Source organism: Euprymna scolopes, chromosome 18 (genome assembly GCF_053919585.1).
Source record: "Euprymna scolopes isolate OS-2025 chromosome 18, ASM5391958v1, whole genome shotgun sequence".
Taxonomy (NCBI): Eukaryota; Metazoa; Mollusca; class Cephalopoda; order Sepiida; family Sepiolidae; genus Euprymna; species Euprymna scolopes.
The window spans coordinates 23,856,073-23,882,655 of NC_136499.1; the positions used below are offsets into that span (position 1 = coordinate 23,856,073).

Consider the following 26,583-nt stretch of genomic DNA (forward strand, 5'->3'; position numbering starts at 1 on the left):
AAGATACAAGTTAGGGCTTTGCATTGATTAAAGCGGCACTATCTTTTTCTTCCCTGTCTCCAAACTAAACCCAACCTTTTGATTTATCATCCTGAAAGAAACGTAACTAATCTTGCAATCAAAATGTTTGAATAACAGACAAGCCCATCAACGAGGAAATGCTGAGACACGCATTCCAATCATCTAAGGCAGATCTACAAATACAACCACATCTCAAATATGTAGGACATCTTGAGAGAATGGAACTTGAATGATTGTTGAGACTAAGATTCAAAAGAAACTGAAAGGAAAATATCAACACCAGTGATTGGCAACATTATGTTCAAGACAAAACCTAGTGGAGAAATATGATTATGGCATTCATGCAACAGTATTGTAGCTTTGATGGACAGGACAGGACAGGACGGATGGACACACACACACACACACACACACACACACACACACACACACACACACACACACACCAAATAAATGACAAAAGTCTATATTCCAAATTTCATGATATTGTCCATCTTACAATTTATTCCTTTAAGTACATTTATTGATATAATTAAATGAATGATTTTGCGCTACGAAACAGGTGCTGTCAAGAATTGTGAATGTCAACATAAAGGAATAAATTGTAAGATGGTCAACATCATGAAATTTTGAATATAGACTTTTGTCATTTGTTATATGCTCTGTAATTACACTGAGCTTCATGAATTAAGGATTGGTATAAATAAAAAGTGAAATATAATTGAAAAAAAAAAACCCCAAAAACAAAAAAAAACATTTCCACAGAAATATATATATATATATATATATATATATATATATACATATATATATCCACAGATATAAATTGATATCAAATAAAAACACATACTTGTTAAATATGAGGAACAATTTATGTTATGCATATTTTTGTTTCAATCCTTTCTATTTTTCATATGCATTTTCTAGTTTCAAGCGGAAATTAGCCGATGTATTTACCAAATTCATTTATGTAAATAAAAATAAGCTAAATTTTTAAAATCAAATTTTTATTAACTCTGAACCAAGAAGAGTTTGGTTTGTAATAAATTTTACAAATGGAAACTTGAAATTGTTTGTTTAAAAAAAAAGTTTCCAAAGTTTTGCCCTTTTTAGGTTAAAAATGTGAACATGATGTAATAACTTTTTAACTTTAAATGTAACGATGTATCAGTTATAGACACAAAATCTCCACCGTCATAAGATAGGTCAGTTTTCCTAATAAAATATTTATTCTAATCTCTTAAAATACATGTGGGTGTGGTATGTTAGTTTAAAGTTCTCCTAAACATTAAAGAGACTTGGTTGGGCAAAGACAATATATAAGCAAAATGGATTATATTTGTTTGTTTTCCTTTGTAATGTTAAATGAAAAAATGTTAAAAAAATCTAATTATTTAGTATATGAAGTACCACATTTAGTATACTACCTAAACCTTGGTGTAACTTGGGTTCTTACGTTTTTCTATTCAACAAACAACATAAATAATTAAATCTATTTTACTTTAGTATTCAATGAACTATGTTGTTAAAAAAAAACAACTTAATTCTGATCAATTTTACTGATTTCCATATCTAATCTGATGAATATTTTGGAAGAGAAAGGCTTTGTATGCACTAATGTAAGGCCATATAAAAATGACATCGGCTTCAAAAGGGCTAAAAAGAAAAATTCATAAATTTTTATTATTTTTAATAAATACAATGAAAATTTATTAATATACAAGTTGTAATACAGATGTTGGAAAAAAAGCCACCTATTTACCGTGTCTACTTTTCAAAAATTAGAGGAGGGGGGGGGGTTACACTAGTAGCAAATATAAGGTTAATGGCGTTAGGATGGTTTATGACGAGTTTCATATAATATTTGAAAAGAATCAGAGATTGAAATTCACTCAGCATTTTTTATGGAAATGATAAAAAAGTAAAGACTAGCTACATCTGTTATGTAAGAAAGGGACTGTAGAGAACAGAGGAAATCATTCCTCACTAAATTGCTAAATCAATTTTGAACTCTGCCAAAGTAAGAAAGAGTACTCTAAGCGGCATGTGTCTTATTTTAAAAATGGAGTTGAAAGCAGCACTCATAATTGCTGGCTGCTTTATTAATCAAAGTCAAAGTTAAGAAATTATATACATTTCATAATATATATAACAAATACTGACCCAGCAGGCCATAAGTGGTCTAGTATACTATTAAACCTTGGTGTAACTTGCTCGTTTTCTTGACATCATGCACAGTAGATGACGTCACCGAAGGTAAATGATGTAAATACAGGAGGATTAATAAAAGTAGTAAGAGGAGGCGAATGATATAAATAAGAAGAGGGGAAAGAGGAAAAAGAGAAAGAAAAGAGAGGGGGGAAGATATCAACTCTTCGGTTTACTAAATAATAATACACAATACTTATAGTAAACATTGGCTAAACAAAAGTTAATATTTTACTCATAGTTGGCGAAGATTGTGGGTTCAATTCTTTCTCAACACAATTATGCAGAATTAAAATTTAAAAAAAAAGCTACATCACGTGACTGAAAGTCGTTCTAAAATGAAATAAAAACTGTTGCAAAGAATACATAAAAAAATTCATATACATTAATATACACAGCAAAAGTGTATTGTAGTATGCTCATAAAATATATTCAAGATTACATAAACACATTATTAACATCCAATACTGTACAACTAGTTTTATTGACAAAATCTAAATAAACATGTATAAACGCACACATCCCAATATTATACACAGGCCATTTTATTGTATTTTATGAAAAAAGAATTTCATCAGGGAATAAATTTTTAAAAATCTTACAAAAATGTTTTTTTATTTTTAAATACATATTCCTCCACTATCCAGCATTAAGGATAGTCTTAGTAGTTTTTTGTTTTTCCAGAAAATGCTTCAAATAAATTATCTGAGATAGTTATTTTCACTTCTTATCTTTAGTCTTCAAAATGCCAGCATTACGACCAAGATTACATACAAATTTGTAAATGAAGTTATTTTTTGGCATCATTTTTAACGGTACAGTAATGAAATATAAGCTAGAAGCCTTCTCAACAAAGTATTATTGTTTTGATTATAAAGAATGTTCTATGTTGCTTAACTCTTCTAAAAAAGTTGCAAAGAAGCTGATCAAAGCTTATTTTTTCTGAGCTGGCATAGATTTCAGCCTGTTTTTAATGAGCGCTTTCATTATTAGCATGAAGCAAAGAGATTAGGGTGGTTTTCGGTTTGCTTCTAGCTTTACTATCTAAGAATGCGCGGTACAGAAACCTAGATCTTGGAGAGCAGTGGAAGGCAGCTGGATCAACATTCTAAAAATAACTCCCACTTCATGGGCCGTTAATGTTTCTTTTGTGACAGGAGAAAAGAGTTTAAATGAGGAGGTTGGTTGCCTACTTAGTCAGTTTAGACTTCCTTCCTTTAAATTCTTTTTTTTTTTTTTTTTGCTTACTCTAAACTAATGGGTCTCAACTAATTTCGTTCTGAATCAGTAGCCAAATTAATACTGCTGTGGCCATTTTTTTAAAAAATATATATTAATGAATCAACGGCCATTTGAGGATAATTGTTAAATGAGATTTTACATGAAAAAGAAAAAAAAAAAGGACCAACAATTGTCAACCAAAATTCCAGATTTCAAAAATCTAGGAAGTGGTTGATATCATATCCCAAAGCATTGTAGATATTTAAAGGGTCAAAACTTACTGGTGTAAATTGTGCATAGTTTAAAAATTCTTTATACATAAATGTATCAACATTTTATGCTTTATCAAATATTTTATATTGTTAGTTAAATTGATGTTTTTTAACAAAACAAAAAAAGAAAGAAGTTTTTAAAATCTAGAAATTTGTAGAAACAGTAATTATCATATTTCAGATTATGTTGGGGAATCTGCATATGTGGACCAAATGATTGACCATCTTAGATTTCATCTTTGTAGCTGTATCTGCATTGGAATGAATTGATGACACCATTGACCAGAAGTTGAAAATGCAAGAATTTTACATGAATCCAAGATGAGTTTTTTTTTTTTCATTTTTGTTTTTTTAAATCAACTCTAAAGTTAATAGTCAGATTTTTTTTCACCCACCTTCTTGTTTCTGATGTATAAAATTAATTGTAATTAGAGTCAGGTTGGGTTAATTTAATAAACAATCACCCATAGTGGCTAATGTTCCTATGTTCTTCAATAATTTCCTTTTCCAGGTAGCTGTGAGCAACTTCATGTTCATCCTCGCCTAGTGTTGTGGCTTGCTAAGAACTTTTATTAAATCACTATTTAAAAATCCCTTATGTGTGCATATGATCTACCTAACCCATCAGGATTTTGTATTTCTCAACTCCAACCCAACAATCCCTCTTGCTCTCTAATATTTGTGTGATTCATTCTGGTAAAAGTTATGACTGTATCAATTAGAAGCCATTGCATAGTCATTCCGATTTATTAATTCTAAAATTTAATCTCTGAACTCATTCTCAAGCTTTAATATATTGGGAGGAGGGAGGAGGGATGTAGTTTTCTCAGGATCAATTTAGATTGAAAGATGTGTCAAACTGAAACTTAAAAAATAAATGTCAGTTTTATTGTCCAAGAACCTCAAACAGTAATAAAAGCTTCCATTTAAAAATTAATAAAAACAGTGAACTTGGCATTGTTATTAGATTTCAGTTATTTTAGCCATTAACAAGAGGTGGGTGTCAACAAGGTTTGCAACAGTTGAGAATCAGTACGTTTTGTAAGAACCGACTCCGGAGTCAGTTTTATTCTGTCAACTCCCTCACGATAACAACTTAAATATTTATCTAATTTAACCTATAAAGTTATCTTTTCGGATTTTAAAAGTTGGGCCCAAATAGTAATCTGTTTGAACATATCAACACTTGATTTGGATTAGCTTTTCCTTCCTTTTATTTTAAGAGTATAAACAAACTTCTGAGGTGTCATAGCAGACATTACATCTAGCAAATTCATACCAATAACCATTATACCTAATAATTATTACATCTGTTACTCTAATAACCGTTACATTTAGCAATTCCTAAATATAATAAATTGGTTTGATAAATTTTATTTATTATTATTGTATAATACTTTAAATCAGTTATCCAGTAATCATTTTTTATTTAATCTTATTTAATAAAAAAAAATGACTTCAGAGTCTGCCCGAGTTATAGGTTTTCTTTTCAGTCATCTGACTTCCTTGAACAACTTAGATATTTGTATTAAACTAAAAGATTAAGAGGTTGATGAAAAATTACCCATGAAGGGGGAAGGGCTTATAGCCAGAAACCCCTATCTACGTTTTGTAACTATTTCAAAAAGTGATAGAGTAGGCGTTTTTATTGATAATCTTAAGCATCAAAATAAGTTCAAGCTAAACTGGAGTCACTTAAGGTTATTTAAATAATGGAGACAAGGTAGATATGAATGTTCAATCTCTTGCTGCCATTGTTTTGTGGAGGTTTTTTTTTTCCTTCTTTTTTTGGGGGGGGGGAGTGAGAAGTCTAACAAGGTAGCAATGTATGCATTAGAGAAATTGTATGAGAGATTTTTTTATTTCCTTTTTACCTATTGGTTATTATGGATTGGAAAAAAAAAAAAAGAAAGCAGAAACACCTGAGGATTATTCTGCTTCCAATGTTGTTTAGGAATATCACTAAGGTTAACTGAAGCTTATGTTGATGCCATTCATGTCGCCAGACCGAATGTTAAGGGCCCTGAGTGCATCACACGCACACACACAAGTATCAATTATTTTTATGTATTTATGATGACTGAGATGAGGATTCAAACTACTGTTCTAACCTTGAATATTATTTTCACAACATTTCAGATGTAATCTCTGACCTTCTTCAGATGACTTTGTCAAACTCTGAAATCTGCACGGAATTTCAAACAGAACACCTTATTTAACCTACTAAGGTAGCATGCTCTCGTTCCCTCGGTCATGATCAGGTAGAAGTCTTAAGTAATTTGCAATTGTATTCTTACTATCACTAACCAAGAACTGAATCTTCAACCTCCAGAAGTGTGTCACTTAGAACTGAAGTTTATTTACTACTTTATCTGTTATGCTACGTTCGATAGAAAGATTCCAGAGTTTGACAAGATACAACTGAAAGTTGGAAGTTACATCATTTGAAACGTTGCGAAAGTAACACTCAAGATGATAACAGTAGTTTGAATAATACTAATTATGTTAATATATATTTCATCCTTTCTTTTTCTTAGATATATCTATGCATCTCAATAACAGGCTCTGTCCGTCAGTCACCTGTCATGCCAAAGTTTGAAATCGCATTAGCTATACCTCCTCATTCACTCTTAATTCACTATGGTAAATAGTAAGAGTACTGAGAATAAGAGACTGCACTCGCATAAGTGACCATATGAATGAAATATACATTAACATAAATGATAAGTATATGTGTGAGTGTGTACGCCTTCATGACTTTCCATAGCTAATAGATATAACATGTTCTCAATGGGTCTGCCCACATGAATAACATATGGGCTTGGGTTAAACCCAATGATATTTCTATGTTACATTGGTGGAAAGATAACCTCTAGAGGTGTTTCTCATCTCAACTGCCAATGCAAAAAAGCAATAGTTAAGACGAGAATAAACAGTCTTTCAGTTTTTCTAATGCATTTATTGCTCTTGTAATCCCATCCCATTTAAAAAAAAAGGTCAACAAAACAATGAAAGTAAGAAGTTAGGCAGACATTCTCATTTCTCTTGTCTCGCATTTAAATAGCCTTCTTAAGTGATTCCAGTTTAACTTGACAAAGTTTTTTTCAGGTTCAACATTAGCAATTAAAAATAGCTTCTATTATAAACACTGAAATTGTCTAATGCAGCCATTCTCAACCTTTCCTCCATCATTGACCTCTCGGTTTTACCTATTTCTCCATTTACCTCCTACTCCCATACTAAAAATTCACAGCTATAATAAAGTGACAGAAAAACAAGAAGGTCCAAAAGAACCTTTTTTTTTATTGCTTGGTTTAGGTTTTGTATAAAAATAGTATTTCACACAACAAAATCTTGTACATATTGTACATTTCTTAGACATGAAACAATCTGAAAAACAATAATTATTTTTAAATTATCAAGTACTTCAATTTACCCCTGACTATATAATTTTTTACACCTGAGGGGTCAATTTACCTCTAGTTGAAAACTTCTGGTCTAATGCTTTGAACTAGTGATAAGCATAGAGTACCAGGTAGAGATACCCCACATTATGCCTATGGTTTTTTTGACCTTTTATAAACCCAAATACAAATATCAAAATTGTTGTTAAAGGAAGTTAGTTAAAACAAAAATCCACCTGGCTGAAGCTGTTTTTATGTTGACCAGATCTAATGGTTATTAAATTGCAAGGTTACTATAATCATATAATATACATAATTAGATGTGATGCCCACTCATATGATAATTATGAAATACTACCGGGGGGGGGGTATTGCACGGTCATAAAATACGCTTAAACATAATATTTTAATTTGTCCAGATTTTGTATACATCATTATAGAGTCGTGATGTCAGAAGTAAAATAAAAAGTATTTGGGTGCCATAAGCTAGAATCGAAACCGAAAGCAAAACTGTAGCATTCAAAGCTGGTGACGTTACCACTGTACCAACGTGACACGCATATGAATGGATTAAAAATAAACTAAGATGAATGTACAAAGTGCATAACGATTTTTTTCAATTTTGATCCCTTAAAAACTATTTTAATTGGCTAAAGACCCATAAAAGAACTGTCCATAAAAAAAATCCAATCATTTGAGCACCCTAGCACCGCTCTGCAACTTTTAGTTTCGGAAGAGATAGAGTTTGAACATATGGAGACAGACACACATAATGAGTTTTATAAATTAGATAAATAAACATTTTAGTTATTGTTAAAGGTGTACGGCACAATCACGTTGACACACCGGTTCTCACCAGATCAACGAAGTTAAGCAACGTAGAGCCTGGCCAGTACCAGAAGGGAGACCATTTGGGAAGGCTAGGCACTGTATGTACCTTCTGGGAAGGTTGGGCGTGGGGCCAGCACCCTCACCCTGTAAAAGAACTCCTCACTACAAAAACATCTACAAAAGTTTTAGATGGCCTATGCTCCTCCAGGGACTCAAGGGCTATGGTTAAAGACAGATGGAAATTGAGCTCCAAACTTCCAACTCATCAGACAACCTCACATGCAGTTAATGGTTAAAATATCAATTCTTCTTCATTATAGTAGCAAAATCTGACAGTCAAAGAATTAAGTTTTCATTAAAAATCAACGGTATCTACTTACTTTTTATGTTAATTTCAACTAAATGTTAATGTTACCTAATTGTCGTGTTGCAATTAGTTAAATATTACCGTATTATTGTGTAAAACATGCACTTTGACAAATAGATGATTGCGTGACATCCGCCATTAATTGTAACAAGACAGACCGAGTTACTTCCCCTTACTTGATGCTGTTTAATCTATATATAAGTGAACGTGTCTGTGTGTCTGTGTACATTTCCCTACGCAATAACTGTCAATTTTTACTCTACAGACTCAAAATTTGATATACAGGGTACTGAGATTTGGGAAAATCGATGTGATTGGTTTTTGGCCAGAAATTTGGCGATTAAGGGGTCAAAGTTCAACGATTTGACCTTTGAGAACTTTACCAAACTCCTCTGACAATTTTGGATTTATGCAGTTGAAATTTTAGATATAGGTTCCTTGGGCATGGATCTAACTTAATAACTTGATTTGAGCCCAAAACAATAAATTTTAAAGGTCATAATAGGGGTCAAAGTTAAAAAAAAATTGACCTCTGCGGTCTCTTCCAAATTACTCAGACAATTTCTGGTCTAAATATTTGAAATTTTACATAAAAGGATATTCAGAGATAGGGCAAGCTTTTTCATCAGTTTGGGTTGAAAATTTTTAGTTACCAATATATAAATGTATGTATGTGTGTCTGTTTGCATGTCTGCCTTAAACTTTCAATAGAGGCGACAAATTTTACCAAGATCAGTATCGTTTTAAAGTTCAATCTTTCATACGACAAATATCGAAAAATTGGCTAAAAACATTAATATCTTCCCCTTCAACTAGGCACTTTTCTACAGGGGGGGGGGGTAACTTTTTTCACCGATATTTTTTAAAGTTATCCTCTCCTTTAGATTGTCTAGCTTTAATTTTAAAAAATGTCGCTTCCGGTTTGATGGTGGTCGTAACAGCATAAACGTTAGGTTTTACCCTGTTCTTTTCCTCCTTTGCGGTATGGGTTTTGAGCCTGCCTTCCTACTACCACTTTTTTTTTTTTTTTTTTTTGCTCAACATACATATCCAAACACCTGGGCAACGCCGGGCTGAAATGCTAGTGATGTATAAACTTGAAAGTTATTTCGAAAACTATTTTTATTAATAATTAATTTTCTAGCTTATTGATTTTGGTAATTTTAGATACGTTACTAAATTCGACAAGACAATTCAGTAGATACCATTGGTTTTGACTTGAAATTCAATATTTCGATTTTCAAATTTTGCTGTTATAATGAAGTGTCAAAATATCAAAGTATCAGTTGGACTCATTAGCAGTTCTCACACAAGCCATCAGAGACAACAACTCGTGATATTCCCTGGAATCTGGGTGACAACAAGTTTCCCTAAATTTCCAGCACTCTTCACCTCTTTCAATAAGCTTTGCAAGTGATTTTGCATCATCGCAACACCCGCTTACCACAGATCTCATTGACAACAACCATTGGTTTTCACTGGAATTTCGGTGGCAATAAGCCTTCTCAAGGTCCCAGTACTCTTTGCACTCATTCCATGGAAGTCTGGTTAATGCTTCCTCCTTCTCCGTCTTTCTATCCTCCTCTACCCTTCATGTCTATTTGTGTGGTATCAGTCGACACTGATACCTTTGTAGTGGGGGCACAGTTTAAAAGATTTTTTGCAATTTCAGTTTTTTTCCATTCATGTGGTGTTCCTTCCAGTTTTTTTGTTTTGTTTGTGTTACATTTTCCATATTGCTGGTTAGTGTTTGTTTATTATTATTATTTTATTATATTGCTGGTTAGTGTTTATTATTATTATTATTATTATTATTATTATTATTATATTGCTGGTTAGTGTTTGTTTATTATTATTATATTGCTGGTTAGTGTTTGTTTATTATTATTATATTTCTGGTTAGTGTTTTTTTATTTTTATCATTATATTGCTGGTTAGTATTTTTTAAAATTATTTTTGAAATTATTATTATTATTATTATTATTGGTTAGTGTTTATTATTTATTTTTATTGTGATTGTTGTTATCATTATATCATTATTATTTTGATTATTATTATTACCAGTATTATATCATACTATTATCATATTAATATTGTTATTATTTTTATTATTTATTATTTTCATTATCATACAATTATTATTATTATTATATTATACTATTACACCATACTTTTACTAAAACAAACTTCAGTTTTTATTAATGGTCTGAGATTTTCTTGAGAGTGTGTATTACTGTATTATGCTCCTAGATAAAAGCATTGATGTTTATTTTTAAACAAGTTTGCCGCACCTTTTAACGTTCATTCTTGTTTTGTTAGGACTAAATACGATCTGTTCAAACTAAACCTCTCCCTTTCCTAAAAAAATGTTAGAATTTTCAGAGATTAAATTTTGACACTAATAAAAGTCAACATGAAACTAAAAAAATTAAAATCAGGAACAGATGGGGGGGGGGGTCCAAATGATTTCTGATTGGTACAACCACAGCTCTCACCAGGATGCATCACAAAGGTGTTAAAGAGTAAGGGGGTATGCTCAGCTGTGATTGGTCAATCAGATCATGTGAAAGATTAGAGATAAATGATGATTAAATAGGGAATCAATAGATGCTAGGTTAGCAAGACACAAGAGTCCCATTCCAACCGGATATAGTGTGGCCATGTACACACTAATACCATTGAAAAAGGTACAAACATAAATTTTATCCCAGTTATAAGTACAAAAAAAAATAGCAACTTGTGTTCAGTTAATTGGATATAGTGAATCGTTTGCAATAGGCATCGTTACCTCTGCTAAGGAGGTTATGTATTAAGTTGAATTTGTTTTGTTTGTTTGTGTACAGTCTACTATTTACATCGCTTGACTAATAGTCACCAAACTTGGTGGTTAAAATATCATTCATGGTCTAACCTAGAGTTAATTTTGGGATATCTAGGTGAAATCAAGATCGTGAAAAATGTAAAAGTCATACTTTCAGTGATAACTTTAGTCCTATTCATCACAGCGACTCACTACTTGGTCCATATTGTAGCTTATGGAGGCTTGCATCTCACACACCCTTGATTTTGCAAAGTTCAGTCAAGTTTGACATTTTGACAACTTCAATTTGTAATCTCAGGTCCAGGTATGCAATCTCACAACCAGCTTATGCTCTTGTTCTATTATTAAATAAGCCCCAATTAAATTCATAGTGTTACTCAGAATGGGATGTACAAAATAAATAAAATCAGTGTTAATTAAAAATATTGTTATAATATAAAAAAAAACATTTTAGTGTACTGTGTCAAATAAGCATGTCTTTGTTTTACAGAAGGTGAATAAAATATGTATTTCACATTGATATGGTAATTACATCTGCTGCAGTCATGGATCTTGATTATTATGGGTATCACCTCGATTATTATGAGTATCACCTCGATTCTATTCAATGCCTCTCTAACACGGTTTTCTGCCGGTTGTTTGACATAGGACAATTGTAATGGAATGAGGACGAAAATGGATGGTAACATTTAATGCTGCTAAGACTAAGCTTCTTTCCTTTAATAATTACAAGATATCTTGTCAACTACAGATTGCCATGACTAATAACACTCTAGCTGAGAGCTCATCATTCAAACTCTTCGGCTTAACATTTACAGGCAACATGAATTGGAACAAATACATTGAAGACATTGCCAAGGCTGCTGTAAAGAAGGTGAGTTGTCTATCATGCCAGAAAACTACTCACACCTGACAATATCCTGTATCTCTATAAAACCACTATTGCCCACTGCATGGAGTATTGTCGCGACATCTACCACTAGTCTCTTTCTCTTAGACAGCCCCCCCCCCAAATATCCAATTTGATAGGTTCTGCACTATCAAACTCCAACCTCTCTCTCATCACCACAATGTTGTAGCCTTGTGATGTTTTACAAGTACTTTAATGGAATGTGCTATGACAAACTCATAGAACTTGTGCTCCCTCAACATAAATACAGCCGACTAACCCAAAAAACAGCAAAATCTAACCCCTTCACTATAGAGGTTTCTATATGCCGGAAAGCCTCTTACTCTAATAGTTTCTTCCTCTGGACTGCTAAACTTTAGAATTCCCTTCTGGTTTTCTGCTTCTTTGACTATACTAACATGCAGAAACTTAAATGTAATGTGAAAAGACATCTCACTGCTTAACTCCCTATATAATGTCCCTATTCGACATGGTCTCAAATAGTAGCCCCTTATATCCAATTAGCAGTATGCCTTGTGAATAAGAGTAAAAAAAAAATAGTTGCATTGAGTTTTCTTAGTGGCTAATCATAAAACACGCAAATTACAGTTGCTTAATGCAGTTGTTGATAATCAAGACAATTATCCAACGTGTTTGTTTCTACTGCCTCAATTTCAAAAAAAAAAAAGTTTATCCTAATCTCTTTTTTATGTGAGGTAATATTCTACATCCATGTTTTAACACCATTACTAATGCCCTTAAGATAAACAAGTACTAAAAGGCTTAGTCACTTTGGATTATGACTTAAAAATATAAAAATAGGAAAATAAAGACAGGTGGAGATTGTTTTTTGTTTGCATCATTCATTGATTTTTATACAAATTTTTACAGGGGGGGGGGGGATTCTATGAAATTTTTATTAATCATTGTCAAGCTTTAAACTCTTGAGAGTCCAATAACTTAATACAAAAAATGTATTAACTGAAAACGTTTACTTTCAAAATTTAAATATTTTCAAGTTTGAATACACTGATCTTATCTGCTGTTATTTAATAGAAAGTCAATCAACAGTTTGGCCTAAATTTGGTAGCATCCTTCAATAGAATCTAAAAGTACAAAACTGGCTTGTTTGTGGCCGATTTTATCCATTGAATTAAAATTTTCAATATTGTAAGTAGAGAAATTGAAATAATATCATATATGGCTTGTGAAGGTTTTAACAGAGTATTATCTTTGGAACGAAATTTGATTTGGCTATAAAGAGAACATTAATAGTATTGATGTAACCTATAAATGTATATGTGAATTATTATATTAGTATATGTTTCAAATGAATTACATTTGAAATGAGGTCATTTTTTAATTCAAATCAACTCACTCAAAATGTGTGCGTATGTTTAAAATTAAAAAGAAAAAAATTGTTATAGCCAAATATTCAGCTTTTATAAGAATTTAAAATAAGCCATCTATCTTTGCATAATGAAATGTTCCAGACACTACTGTTGAACACTATATGACTAAGTTTACTGTATATGTCCACCTATATGACATAATATAGAATTTAAATTCCCATGTTAATTGATGGTAGCCTAAGGGTTGAATACCAGGCTGCAGAGTCAAAAGTGACTGCAACTGATTTGAATTCTTTGATCAGCAGTAATTATCATTTCCTACACTGAAGATCGCATAAGCATGAAATATCGGTGTCTATAAGTAAAAGTAATAAATATTTAAACCAAATAAAATTAAATATTTTGTGTGTGTATATATATATATATATATATATATATATATATATAGCAAGACATGTATGTGTGTGTTAAAATTTCAACATTAGATTGCCACGCAAATCCAATGACATTTGTAATCAGCAGGTTACTTAGGATGTTTTAGTCAGTTTGCATATATTTTGATGATGGCGGGGACGGGTGGAGCAAAAAGTGATCCAACAATCCCCTTAAAATTCAAATGCTTTGATTTGGATGGAATTTAATATCAAGACCGTCTGAATAATTCAAGAGGGCGAAAGAAAAAAACACACACACAAGCCTTCATCTGTTATGATACTTGCTCTTTCTTTTGAAAAAAAAAAATGAATGTACACAGACATGACAGAAAAGAATAGATTCTAAGATAAATATTTTTCCTAAAATTAATATATACTTATTTATATTTACAGATAAGAATAGTGCTGAAATAACTCATTAAAATTGCATCTAACAACATTGAAGCATGCGACAAACCAAAAGAGCATCAAAATCTATCAGAATTTCTGCGAGAACAAATCGTGGAAATGAAGGTGGTCTTAGTCAATGCAAAATAGCAGAAAATCTTTCAATACCCCTTCCTACTGTTAATAGAGTGATCGTACAATTCACAGGAAAGGACAAAGAGTGTACAAAACCTCATCCAGGTCGCCCCAGGCCCTCTGAAAGAACCTTGCATCTTGTAAAAGAAATGTTGAAGATTCTAGGTGCAAAGCCTCTAACATTGCAACACAAGTTGGTGTCAGTTCCAGAACAACTGTCAGGTATCTTCACAAGCTGGACTACAATGGTAAAGAAAGAACCATCTTTGTCCTGCGAATATCAAGTGGAAAAAAGATTGATGGTAGAGAGATCTATGACCTTTTGGACCAATGTCATCTTCTCTGATGAGTCATGATTTTCATTATTTCCCAATAGTGGAAGGGTATGGCTCCCTCAGCAAAAGTTTGAATTAAAAAAAACTGTAGCCAATGCTGAAACATGCTGGTTTCTCGGTTATGGTATGGCGTACAATTTGGAGTATTGGTCACTCACATCTGGTGGAGTGTGAAGTGGCAGCAGTTCAAACAGCCCTTTTCAGGGCTACTTTTTTCCACATCAATATGCGATTCACAAACTACTACCATATGACTACTACTGCCTGTCTGCTCCCTGAGACTACCCTCCTTCAACCAGTGGCCTCCAGCATCTCCTGTAGCTTTCCAGCCCTTGGTGCCTCCAGTAGTCTCCCAGTGCCAGCCGCAGCTTCCTGCAGCCTTCCAGTACCAGCCACATCCTCCTTACAGCCTTCCAGCGTATGCCGCATCCTCCTGCATCGTTCCAGCACCTGCTGCAACCTCCTGCAGCCTTCCAGTGCCAACCACAACCTCCTGCAGCCTTCCAGTGCTTGCCGCAGCTTCCTATACCCTTCCAGCACCTGTCGCACCTTCCAGCACCACCTGCAGCCCTCAGCAGCTTCCCAGCGTCAGTCGACAGACCGCAAATCTCCAGGTTTTTCAAATTTGACCATTTTTACTTATTTCCTTTTTGTAAATAAAAGGCGATTCGTCGTCTTTAAACTGACTTCAACTTTTTGTGATTCTTCCTTTTGCTTTGCTGTTTTCTTTTTGCCTCTGTGTCTTGATATTTTAGTTGTACGATCAACTGGTTTAATAATCGGTTGCTCTCCTCTGCAACACTATGATCAACATCGTCTATACACCATTAACTTTAATTCAATTCAGAGTCAGATCTGGCTTGACATATGTCCTTGTCGTATCAAAGAATCTAAATTTTAAAATAACAAAAATGAAGCCGAATTTATTAAATGTGAGCATTTCGTACTTTTATTCTTGTTCGTTTCACACAGTTTTCTGAAGATAAGGTCAATTTATTTGCAATCTGTTGTCTCTTACTGAGAACTAGGTTAACATTTTTAGTTGTCGAACTCTTTTGTATGACTGTCTCTTAGTAACCGAACACTACTCACGCACTAACCATTGTTTTTTTTTTCTTTCTTTTTGTCACACACGTCAACCACCCACTCAACTACATATATTGATTCGCCCAACACACACAATCGATGCACAAGTCCACGTGGTTGCATCGTGGATCAAACACATTACAAATAATGATAGAAATAGTTATCTATAATTTACGACAGACGCGCAAGCAAATGTTTTCCTTTGGTTTAGAACCATAAATGGGCAATTAGATAGCTTGACTTTTGCCGTTAAACTTTAACTTATGCCACAAAAAACAACTCAAAATCAATATGAAGGGTAACACTATGTATAAATTGGAAAAATGGCCATTTTAATCCATTAGATTTAAGAACAATATCGTATCGATTAGGAATTAAATATTTGCTCGAAGTTTAAAGGCAAAAATTAATTACAATTCATTCGTGCACCTAAATAATAATAATAATAATAAGAAGAAGAAGAAGAATTTTTTTTAACACAGATTAACATTGGTAAATATTGACTCATTATTATTAATAATAATAAAAAGGAAGGGTTCGCTATTTCAGGTCCGATTTTAGAACAGTAACACATTTTATTTTTGGGGTGGACTGAAAAAAAATCCAACTAAAAAAAAAAAATGAATAACTTGATCCGACTGAATCCTCATCGTTGTTATTGTTGCTACAGTCATCTTTAATTTGTTAAGTAATGAGAAGAGGACAGAAAAGGTCTTGAGTCTTGGCCTTGTGTAAAGAGAGGGCCCTTCCACGGAGCCCTGTTTTTCTGCTGACGTCACAATAGTGGTCGGTGTTGACCGTAGGCTAGCGAAATACTGAATCGAACTATTTTCAGGGCATTAGAAGTTTCTTTTTTCTTTTTTTCGTTGACTCAAGATTGGGATTTTTCGTAATTTTCGATCGAACAGAGCTGTTAACGATAGTCATAACCAAACTCTAAAATGGTTTCATATGGCTAGTCACTTTGTTTTTGTTTGGCCTAAAAATAATAAATATTCTAAAGACGTAATTAAACACCCCGCATTCATTCCCACTTAAAATAAATAATGAATAACAAACTATTTTTAAGTGACAAACAATTCTTTGAAAACTGATATAAACTTTGTTAGGAAACAAAAACAGAATGTAAAAATAAAGAGATTGTAACTGAATACGAAGCACAAAGCAATGACCCACAAATTGTGCCAAGATTTGTGTGCGTTAACAATTTTTTTGGTTCATTTGACATTTATTAAGTTTGGAAAATAGAAAGTTGGTGTCAATTAGTACATTTAGTTGAGTGTCGGCAAGTAGGAATATTTAGTTTTCACTTTGAAAAAGCAAAAAAAAAAAAAAAGAGTCGGTTGTTTTTTCTGCCTACGTTTGTTATTCTTTATTTTATTTTTTTTTTCTTAATTGCTGAGTCCACAGAAAAATAACCTCTCAAATAGAGAAAGAAAAAAAAACATTGGAAGAAAAGGAATTAAAATGTTGCAAAAGTTAATCAAGAAAAAAAAAACTTTATCGAAAATTTCAATTCTATGAAATAAAAAATAAACATAAAAATGAAACCTGATTGCAAGTAATTCCTTTCGTTTATTTCATCAGATTTTTTTTCCTTCTTCTTCAACAACTTGGAAAAGAAAAAAAAAAAAAAAAAAAAGACCAACGAAGCAAATTCCTCGCTGCCTATTTTTGTTTGGAATTTTTAAGAGAAAGAAACTCGAATTATATAAAATTAAGTTAACTGTAAATTGCGCCTTTTCACTGAAGTTAAAATTTAGTACTTATGGCTGTTAACGAGATCCAGCAACTGAGAGGCGACAACACAAAATTGAACTCTGGTTCCTGAAAACAGATTTATTTACATTGCATTTTATATAATTTTACCGATATATTTACATTGTTGTATTGTATTTATGCTTATTGGCATAACACGCCATAGTACTTACTACACTAAATAAAAATCTAATTTTTTAAAAATATTTACTTATTATAGTGATAAAAACGTGTAACCACATTTTAGGGAAAGCAATCCGGTTATTATTGCGGTTTGTGGAAGCACCTTTTTGTACTAATTACAAAATACACAAAAGTCAATTAATATATATATATATATATATATATATATATATATATATATATATATATATATATATATATATATATATACACACACACACATTATATAAATTAATTTTGAATAATTTTTAGTTTCCAAGATCCGAATTTAATTTCGTATGGTTCGTCGCCTTTCGGTTGTTTTAACTTGTAACTGGATTTTAGCGAGCCTCAAAAAAAAAAAAAAAAAAAAGGATTCAATTGCATCATTATGAAATTATGTAATAACTAGATGTATCTACTCAGCGTCGACCGAGAGTTATTTTTAAATTAAGAAACTGACAATATAAAACAGATGGAATTCTGGAATGTATGAGATAGCGGGTGCATGTCTGGCATCCGGTAGGATGCCTCATCCTCAGCTAGAACAATTTTTTAAAAAAATGATAAAAGAGGGGATTTATTTTAAGGCTTAATACTATTCTCGTCTTGAATATCATATTCACATCGTTTCGGTCGATGCAAGAGATCTTCAGGTATATCTTGCCGAGAAAGATCAACATGAATCCACAGTTAACAGCGTTGGTTAACAATCAGTTTAAAGTGACATTTCGATCCTCACTCTTAGGGAGATATCAATCATACTAGTTATTATAGGTGCCACAGGGTGTATGAAGAAGAATCTGAAGTCCTACCTAACTAATATTTCCGGTGAACCAAGTGCAAAAGAGATCCAGAAAATTGCAATTAAGGTAAGAACGAGAATACTAAAAAGAGCTCTCGGCTGATTTCAATAAAAAGCAGGGCAATGTTAACAGCTGGCTAGGCTGCCTCATACTTAACATTACAATCTTCAAAAGAAAATTAAAAAGCGAAAATAGCTAAGGATTACATAAATTGGAATTTCTAACTATAAACAAACCACAATATAAGTTCGAAGTTTATTTCGTCAAAAGTTGGTTTGGTTTCGTTCAACAAGGTATGGCATAAGGGTCTACTTCACAAGATTTCCAGCTACGGTATAACTGGAAATGTTTTCTCAATCATTAAATCATTTCTCATTGCTCATAAGAGTAGTGGTAGATGGACAAAAATCAGAGGCCTGCAATATAAATGCTGGAGTCCCTCAGGGGTCAATCCTGGGCCCAACTCTCTTCCTGATCTACATCAATGACCTCCCTAAACACATACTTAAATCATTCGTTGACACCTATGCTGATGACACGACCATCTACGGCAACACATCAAAGGCTGTAAATGACAAAGTTCTCTCTGATTCTCTCTCCTCTGATCTCGAGCGCGTGGTTCAGTGGGGGAAGATGTGGCTGGTTACCTTTAATGCATCCAAAACCAAACTCCTATCCTTACATCATCAACGCTCTGATCCCCATCTGGCATCAATTGTGATGGATGGCTCTCGTCTGGGTGAGGCCCCGTGTTTTGACAAGCTTCTGGGTTTGACTTTTACTCCTGATCTGAAATGGAACACGTACATCAAGTCTGTTGCCAAGGTCGCTGGAAAGATGGTGGGATCCTTCTACCGCTCCAGAAGATATCTCACTACTGATGCAATTCTTTATCTATATAAAAGCCAAGTGCGTCCAAGGATGGAATGCTGTTGCCATATCTGGGCAGGAGCTGCTAAAAACAGCCTATCCTGCCTTGACAGAGTACAAAATAGACTTCGTGGCTTAGTGGGGGATGCCCTTTTCTCTACCCTGCAACCTCTCTCCCACAGAAGAGACGTTGCGAGTCTATCCTTGTTTTATCGTTATTTCCATGGCAGGTGCTCGTCTGAACTCCAATCTCTGGTCCCCCCTCGCCAATCTTTCACGAAAAACACCCGTCTAACTGAATCCACTGTGAAAAATTTCCCCCACTCTATATTTGTGCCTAAATCAAAACGCGGATTCCATGAACAAAGCTTCTTTCTTAGAAGTGCACGCCTGTGGAACTCTGTTCCGTCTGCCTGCTTCCCATCGGACTACAACTTGGATGTCTTCAAGTCCAACGTTAACAAATTCCTAATGAACCGCCCCCTTAAGTAAACACTCCATCAAATCTCCACACTAACGTAATGTACTTGCAATAACCCTTATCCCTGAGTGACTTCCGGGCCTTGATAAGTGGTGATCACTAAAAAAAAAAAAAAAAAAAAATCTGATAGGAGCACGCATAAATTTAATTCCATTCAGTTATGGTCGAGATGGTGGAGGCGGGATAATAAATCTACCCCGTAGATTAATGAAAAGGTTCACTTTGAAATTCTGTTATGTTTCAAGTTCGACGTACCAAGTTTGAAAAGACACACCTGAAGAAGGTTGGAGGTTACATCGGTCGAAACGTTATAAATAATCAATGTGAAAATAGTAGTCCTCTGCCAATATAAGAGTGAAATACGTCATAAGACGAAATACTCGTACGACATCTTGGGAGGTGCCACTCGGAGCACTCTTGTCTTGAAAAGATTCAAAACCGACTTCAATATCTAGTCGTGGGGGATAATCTATTCTATTCGCTACAACTTTTCCTCACAGATGATACGTTGTTAGTCTTTCTCTACTCTATCGTTATTTTCATGGAAGGTGGCCAACCGAGCTCAGAGTTCTAATTTATCCTTGCGAGGTATTCACGGTAGTAACTCATCTATTTACCATAACTACAAAGAACTTTTGCTTTTTCTACCGCATGGCGCATCTAATATCAAACGAAATTTCCATGAACCGAGTTTCTTTCAAAAAAAAAAAAAAAAAATCTCATCTGACAGATGGCATCTGTGAAACATGTTGTCATAAGTATGCTTCCCTGGGGTCTACGACATTGTCATCTTCAAATCTCATGCCAATAAATACGGTACTGGTACAGCTTTGGAACCAGACAAAAGCCGACTAGGTTAGGAGGACTACTAAAATACGCTCGTTGTCCAGAATTCAACCTAATTTGAAAAAAATACAAAATAAGCTTTATGATGTATGCACTTGTCATACAGCTTCTGGCTGGTTCAAAAACTGTACTACTTGTCATAACCACCTCGTAAGTCATCAAATTTTATTCACTCTATTATTCACTGTTTTCAATCCCCTCATAATATTCATCATCATTAACTGTCAATCCATTAATCCTTATCATTTGAGCCTTGTTAAATGGTGGCTCAATAATCCAAATTACACATATGGAATCACTTATGCAGAAATACGGAGTGTTGACTGTTGAAATAATAACGTTATACTTAGAAAGCCATTCTTAACATGGGGAGGGGAAGGCGTTTTGTAACTATTCTGTACTTTCACCTAACAATTCAATAAAAAGAAAATATACCGAAAAGTTGAATTTAACTTTATTAAAAAAATAAAAAAATAATAAAAAAGCAGTATCCGCATTTCTGCATAAATACTAAACAAATACACCATTACATAAATAAAGACAATATTATTAATACTAATATTCAATTGGAAAAAGGGTGGGAGTCCAATTCATTGCCAAACGTGTTATAGATTTTTTTTTTTTTTTTTTGGTTAAACTTGATATATTAACATTTGATACATCAACATAAATAGTGAATTTCAATTTCACGATTCACACAGACTTATCAAAGACTTCATGCATTTTTCAGTATAAACAACAAAATAGTTATCAAAAACAAATACATAAATTGTTACCAAAGGCAAGATAAGTTCTACTCTTCTATTTCCCTGGATGACTTCGTCGATTCATATTAATAAGCGTAATTAATTACTTTCTGGGTATCAACTGGTTGTTTAAGATTTGACGGCCATACTGTGGGGAAACTCTTAACTTAACCAAAGATAATTTTTTAAAAAACTTACCCATGGTGTAGGATCGAAATTTTCACACGACATTGAAGAATGAATTTCATCTTTTAAAATTCCATCTGCGGTGTTGAACAACAAATCCAAAAGTCGGTCGTTATCCGATATCTCATCCATTTCTGTTGTCTTATCCGATAGCACATAAATATATATTTATTATCAAAATTAATAATAATAATACATAAATGAGTACGATAAAATAAAGTTATTTAAAAACAATAAATGACAGTTGTTATGGACGCTGGTTGTTGATGAGAACAATTTTTCTTTCTTTTTTTTTTTTTTAAGTAAAATAATATGTTTATGTATAAGTACAATTATAATAGTACGTATCCCCCTTTAAATGGATTTGAGATCTAAAAACAGACTCAGAAAACATCTGTTCAATGTTATGATAAAGTTATGAAGTTGGTTTATTAAGTTTAGAGACTTCTTTTCTTCTTTAAGATTACACACCCACTAAGGTGATAAATGCCTTAAAAGATTGGTTATTGTTATTAATTCGTTTGTTGACTAATCAGGTGTCAGGGAGACGAGAGTTAGTGACCAGACAGTAGTAAATATAATAACAAATCAGTTGAAGACGATATTGTTATTGAATGACACATCAACAAGAAGAAAAGGAGGAGAGGGGTGTTTTCTTTAAACAGACGCTACGACATTCGCTAACGAGAGATGACGTGGCTAAAGCTGAGATCGCAAAAAAATCCCATCATTACACAATTCCTTAGTTGCGTATCTTGAAAACACCTGATTTTAATGAAATTAACAATAAAACTTAGACTTCGTGTATTATATTTTATTTTTACTTAAAATAAACAAAAATTAAAATCTTACATGCGTTATTTATTGTATATATAAGCATTTTTTTTTTAAATATATACTGCAAGATTCATATTGCTAGCTTTAGTTACGTATTTTATAACGTGTATCTTGAAATATCGTTGTGTATTTTTTTGTCTAATTCTATTGTCCATATTTACTACGATTCACCACACGACAGAGTTAGACACTAGCGTCGTTTTTTTAATATGGAATTCTATTGTCATTGGAAGCGATTTAGAGTTAATTGATGAATATTTGCTTGCTTCCCCATGAGGGCAAAATGCAACAATTACTTAATGTGCACAGGAAAGGTGCAGAATTAGTTCCACTTCCTTATTATGTGTTGAATGCTGACACTTATAAAAAAAATTTACCCACCCCCTTTTTGGAATTATTGCAATAATGGGAATTCTTACATTTAGTGTCATTAGTGTCATTTTTTTTTCTGGAGTGGGGTATTCATTGGATATTTATTTAAATGACTTAATATCAGTTTTGGGGAAATTAAAAAAAAAAAAAAAAAAAAAAGGGTCGGCACTAATTCAGAACAACCATATTTTAAAAAAGTAATAAAAAATTAACGCGTGTAATATAATTTAACAACAACAAAAAGCATTACTACCGCTGTTTGATCGACCGGCAGAGGCCATTTTCCAATATGGCTACATATTGATGCATTATGGACTAGGTGTGACAGAAACTGACCTTACGAATGCGTGAAAAAATATTGAATAATTCGACCACCTGTCTTTCCCAGCTTATAACTACTCGAAAAATGTAATTCAAACCCTAATTTTTTTTTCAATTAAAGGAGCAAAGACCAAATTAAAAATAATAATAATAATACTAATAATAATAATAATAATAATAATAATAACAGCAAATAATGCGATATTTGCTTTTTTTAAATCGGTTTTCTCTAAAAGATTTGAAGAAAATAAACGAAATTTAAATTAGGTCGATTATAAAAAATCGATATAAATTAAAAAAAAAAACAATAACATTTACCTATAAAAATTACTAATCAATGTGTAGTTGCATTCTTCATTGTTAAGAATTTATCCATATTTATATTTTAAAAGCCATTTATTTTTTAGGTGCTAATGCAGAGAGTGATCCGCGCTATTTTTTTTAAATCGTATTTCCACGCTTAATTAAAGTTGTATATGTTTGTTTTTTTTTTGTGCAAGTCTATAAATGGTCCGTCCACAAGTAATCTTTTTTACTATAAAAATCTGTAAAAAATCTTTATAATGTACGTACTTGTCACTGCATGAAAATGTCATATTCCAAAAATCACATAAATCGATCAAGTAGTTTTTTTTTTTTAAGAAAATCAAATAGTATGAGACATTTTATCGAAGAAAAACTTAACGCCATCTTGTTTTTGAATGACACTGCTAGTGACACCTCATATCATATAACTATATGTGACCCTCTCCTCACCCCTCCCCTTCCCCAAAAAGTAAAAAAAAAAAAGGGTCACATAAATTTGAAAAAGAGGGGAGGGGGGGCGTAGTGATTTAAACGGACGGTGATTTAAACGAAGGGAAGCCGCGTAGTGATTTCACAGGATTTGTCGAGAGGGGGGGGGGGGTAGTGAGTGATTTCAAAGATTTGTCGAGAGTGGCCAAAAAGTGGGTGCTCATTTTACATTAAATTATTATAGAAAGAGAAATCATATAAAATTACTGCGCCCTCTCCTTACCCCTCCCCTTCCCCAAAAAGTAAAATAAAAGGGTCACATAAATTTGAAAAAGAGGGGAGGGGGGGGCGTAGTGATTTAAACGGATTTGTGGGGAGGGGGGAGGGAAGCCGCGTAGTGATTTCACAGGATTTGTCGAGAGGGGGGGGGGGGGTAGTGATTTCAAAAATTTGTCGAGAGTGGCCAAAAAGTGGGTGCTCATTTTACATTAAATTATTATAGAAAATTGATCCCCCACTTCTTAAAACGTTAATATCTCCGAAACTATTAATTTGCGACGGATGCGGTTTTCAGATTCGTGTTCAGCACACAGAACTCTACAAGGAAAGGACATTTTTTTCTACTAATTTGCTGTCACGACACACATTATATATATATATATATATATATATATATATATATATATATATATATATATATATAGACAACACAAAAATCAAAAGAAAACCACAAAAGTAGACTTACATTAGTTAGCGTCATCATGTTCTTCTTCGTCGCTGAATTCCTCATCAGCGAGAACTGGAGCAACAACACGTTGGTGCTCTCCTTGGGGGGGATAGAGACGTCCAGCCATAACAAAAAAATGGTGTAAAAGAGCCTCCTTCTCGTCATAATTTGTTATAAATAAATATCTTGCTAAATACTGGCGGAGATAAGTGGCTCTAATACCTGGTCGTTTAACCCACTCTTTGAGATCCCTCCAGAGACGTTCAATTGTTTGTGTGTGTATGTTAATATTGGTTGGATCAACAAAGTTCTGAGAATGATTTATCATATAGTGAGTGTACCCGTGGGTTTTCAGGGAGTGATATGCCCCCCACCGGTCACTCATTATAATGGATCCTCCACGGATATATTTTTTTATTAGAGGAAGTAAGGTAGCTGTGTCTCTCTTCTCACCGACAGGCTCCAAAAGTGGGATAACAATTTTTTTCTTTGAGTCTCGCTCTATTCCCCCAAAGAGCCAAATTTGTGACAGAGGTCGACCTTTGTTATTTTTTTGGCGCACCAGGAAGGTTTCGTCTATTTCAACGACGATATCTTGCCCGCCGATAGAGTCCTGGTTCCCAAGCCAGAACTCTGCGACTTCGCTACAAAAAGAGCGCCAGTCCACAGATGTTTTGGGAGTTATATTTAAACAACTGGTGACTGTCTGGTGGTCCCACCGTTTACTCAACCAGTGGTTTACAAACAGAATTACCTTCCATGGAGGAATGTGGGAATTCTGTAAGAATGTCCCCTTATAGTCACTTGCATAAAAGGAACAGTGGCGCCTTTTTTTGGTTTTAGGAATGCGGAATGTACTGTTGCAGCGCCATTCGCCCGTTCTCCCCTGCTCCCTAAAGGTGCAGTTTTTGTTACAACGTGTGCAACTGACGACAGTTGGTAAGACACCGTGTCTTCTTAAAAAATCCACTGACGTTTCTGGTTCCTCGTAAAAGACTTTAATAGCCTTGTAGTGATTATAAGAGCAGTGGTCACAGGCAGACATAATGTTGGAAAAGTGGAAAAGTTAATCAAAGTAGCGTTGAGTGGAAATTAAGTTAACGAAAGTCAAAGTAAAAGAGGTTTGCAAATAAAGGAGCGAAATTGAGTGAAATTGGGGGTAAAAATCCGAAATTGTATCCGAAATATTTTACGTAAATTGAGCACCCACACGTTGACGCTCCTCCAACAAAAATTCGGCAAATGTGTATTTCAGCGGCGTAAATTCAAATTTTACACTAGTGGTGGACAAAAAGTGGGTGATCATTATACGTTAATATTTTATATAAAAAAGTGACCCCTCACTTTCTTTAAACTAACATTTCTTCATGTCTTGGAAACTACTCGTTTGCTGGAATTTTAAACGTTATTTTCGTTTTCAACATCATCAAAAACTTATAAATGTCTTAATTTTCAATTTTTTTTTCTAGAGTGTAGAAAGTCGATTGTCTGCCCCTTGCTGATCTTATATTCCAAACATTTCCAATAGGTGTCGCTAGTAGTGTATTATTCAAAAATAAGATGGCGTTAAGTTTTTCTTCGATAAAATGTCTCATACTATTTGATTTTCTTAAATGAATAAAAAAAACTATTTGACATTATCATGCAGTGACAAGTACGTACATTATGAAGATATTTTCAGATTTTTATAATAAAAAAGATTACTTGTGGACCATTTATAGACTTGCACCGTTTTTTTTTATTCAATTGTATTCAATTGTAAGGTTAAAGTACAGAATAGGTACAAAACACCCACCCCTCCCCATGTTAAGAATGGCTTTTTAAATAACGTTATTATTTCAGCACGGATCACTCTTTGCATGAGTACCATTTTTTAAATAAAATAATTTTTTAAACGCCTATTTGAAAAACCCGCCATGATGCAAACATTTTAAGTTTTTATTTAAAACCGGAAGTAGTTTTCTTTTTTTTAT

The 26,583-nt window shown here is 33.3% G+C and overlaps 2 protein-coding genes across 3 annotated transcripts in view; one reads left to right on the forward strand and one right to left on the reverse strand.

The window, feature by feature from the left end:
• Positions 1-21,890, reverse strand: part of LOC145297524 (uncharacterized) — a 60,589-nt gene extending 38,699 nt beyond the window's left edge. Inside the window, exon 1 of the mRNA XM_080143440.1 lies at positions 21,631-21,890. Coding sequence (XP_079999566.1) covers positions 21,631-21,750 — 120 coding nt within the window. The 5' untranslated portion in view covers positions 21,751-21,890. The remainder of the gene's footprint in view (positions 1-21,630) is intronic.
• Positions 1-26,583, forward strand: part of LOC145297525 (dol-P-Man:Man(5)GlcNAc(2)-PP-Dol alpha-1,3-mannosyltransferase-like) — a 209,071-nt gene that overhangs the window by 52,595 nt on the left and 129,893 nt on the right. The window contains exon 1 of one of the 2 annotated variants that reach the window (XM_080143444.1): positions 20,801-20,836. The exons of the other annotated variant lie outside the window; for it this stretch is intronic. The gene's annotated coding sequence lies outside the window, so the exon portion shown is untranslated. Of the gene's footprint in view, positions 1-20,800; positions 20,837-26,583 lie in introns of those variants that run through there. 2 annotated transcript variants of the gene reach the window in all.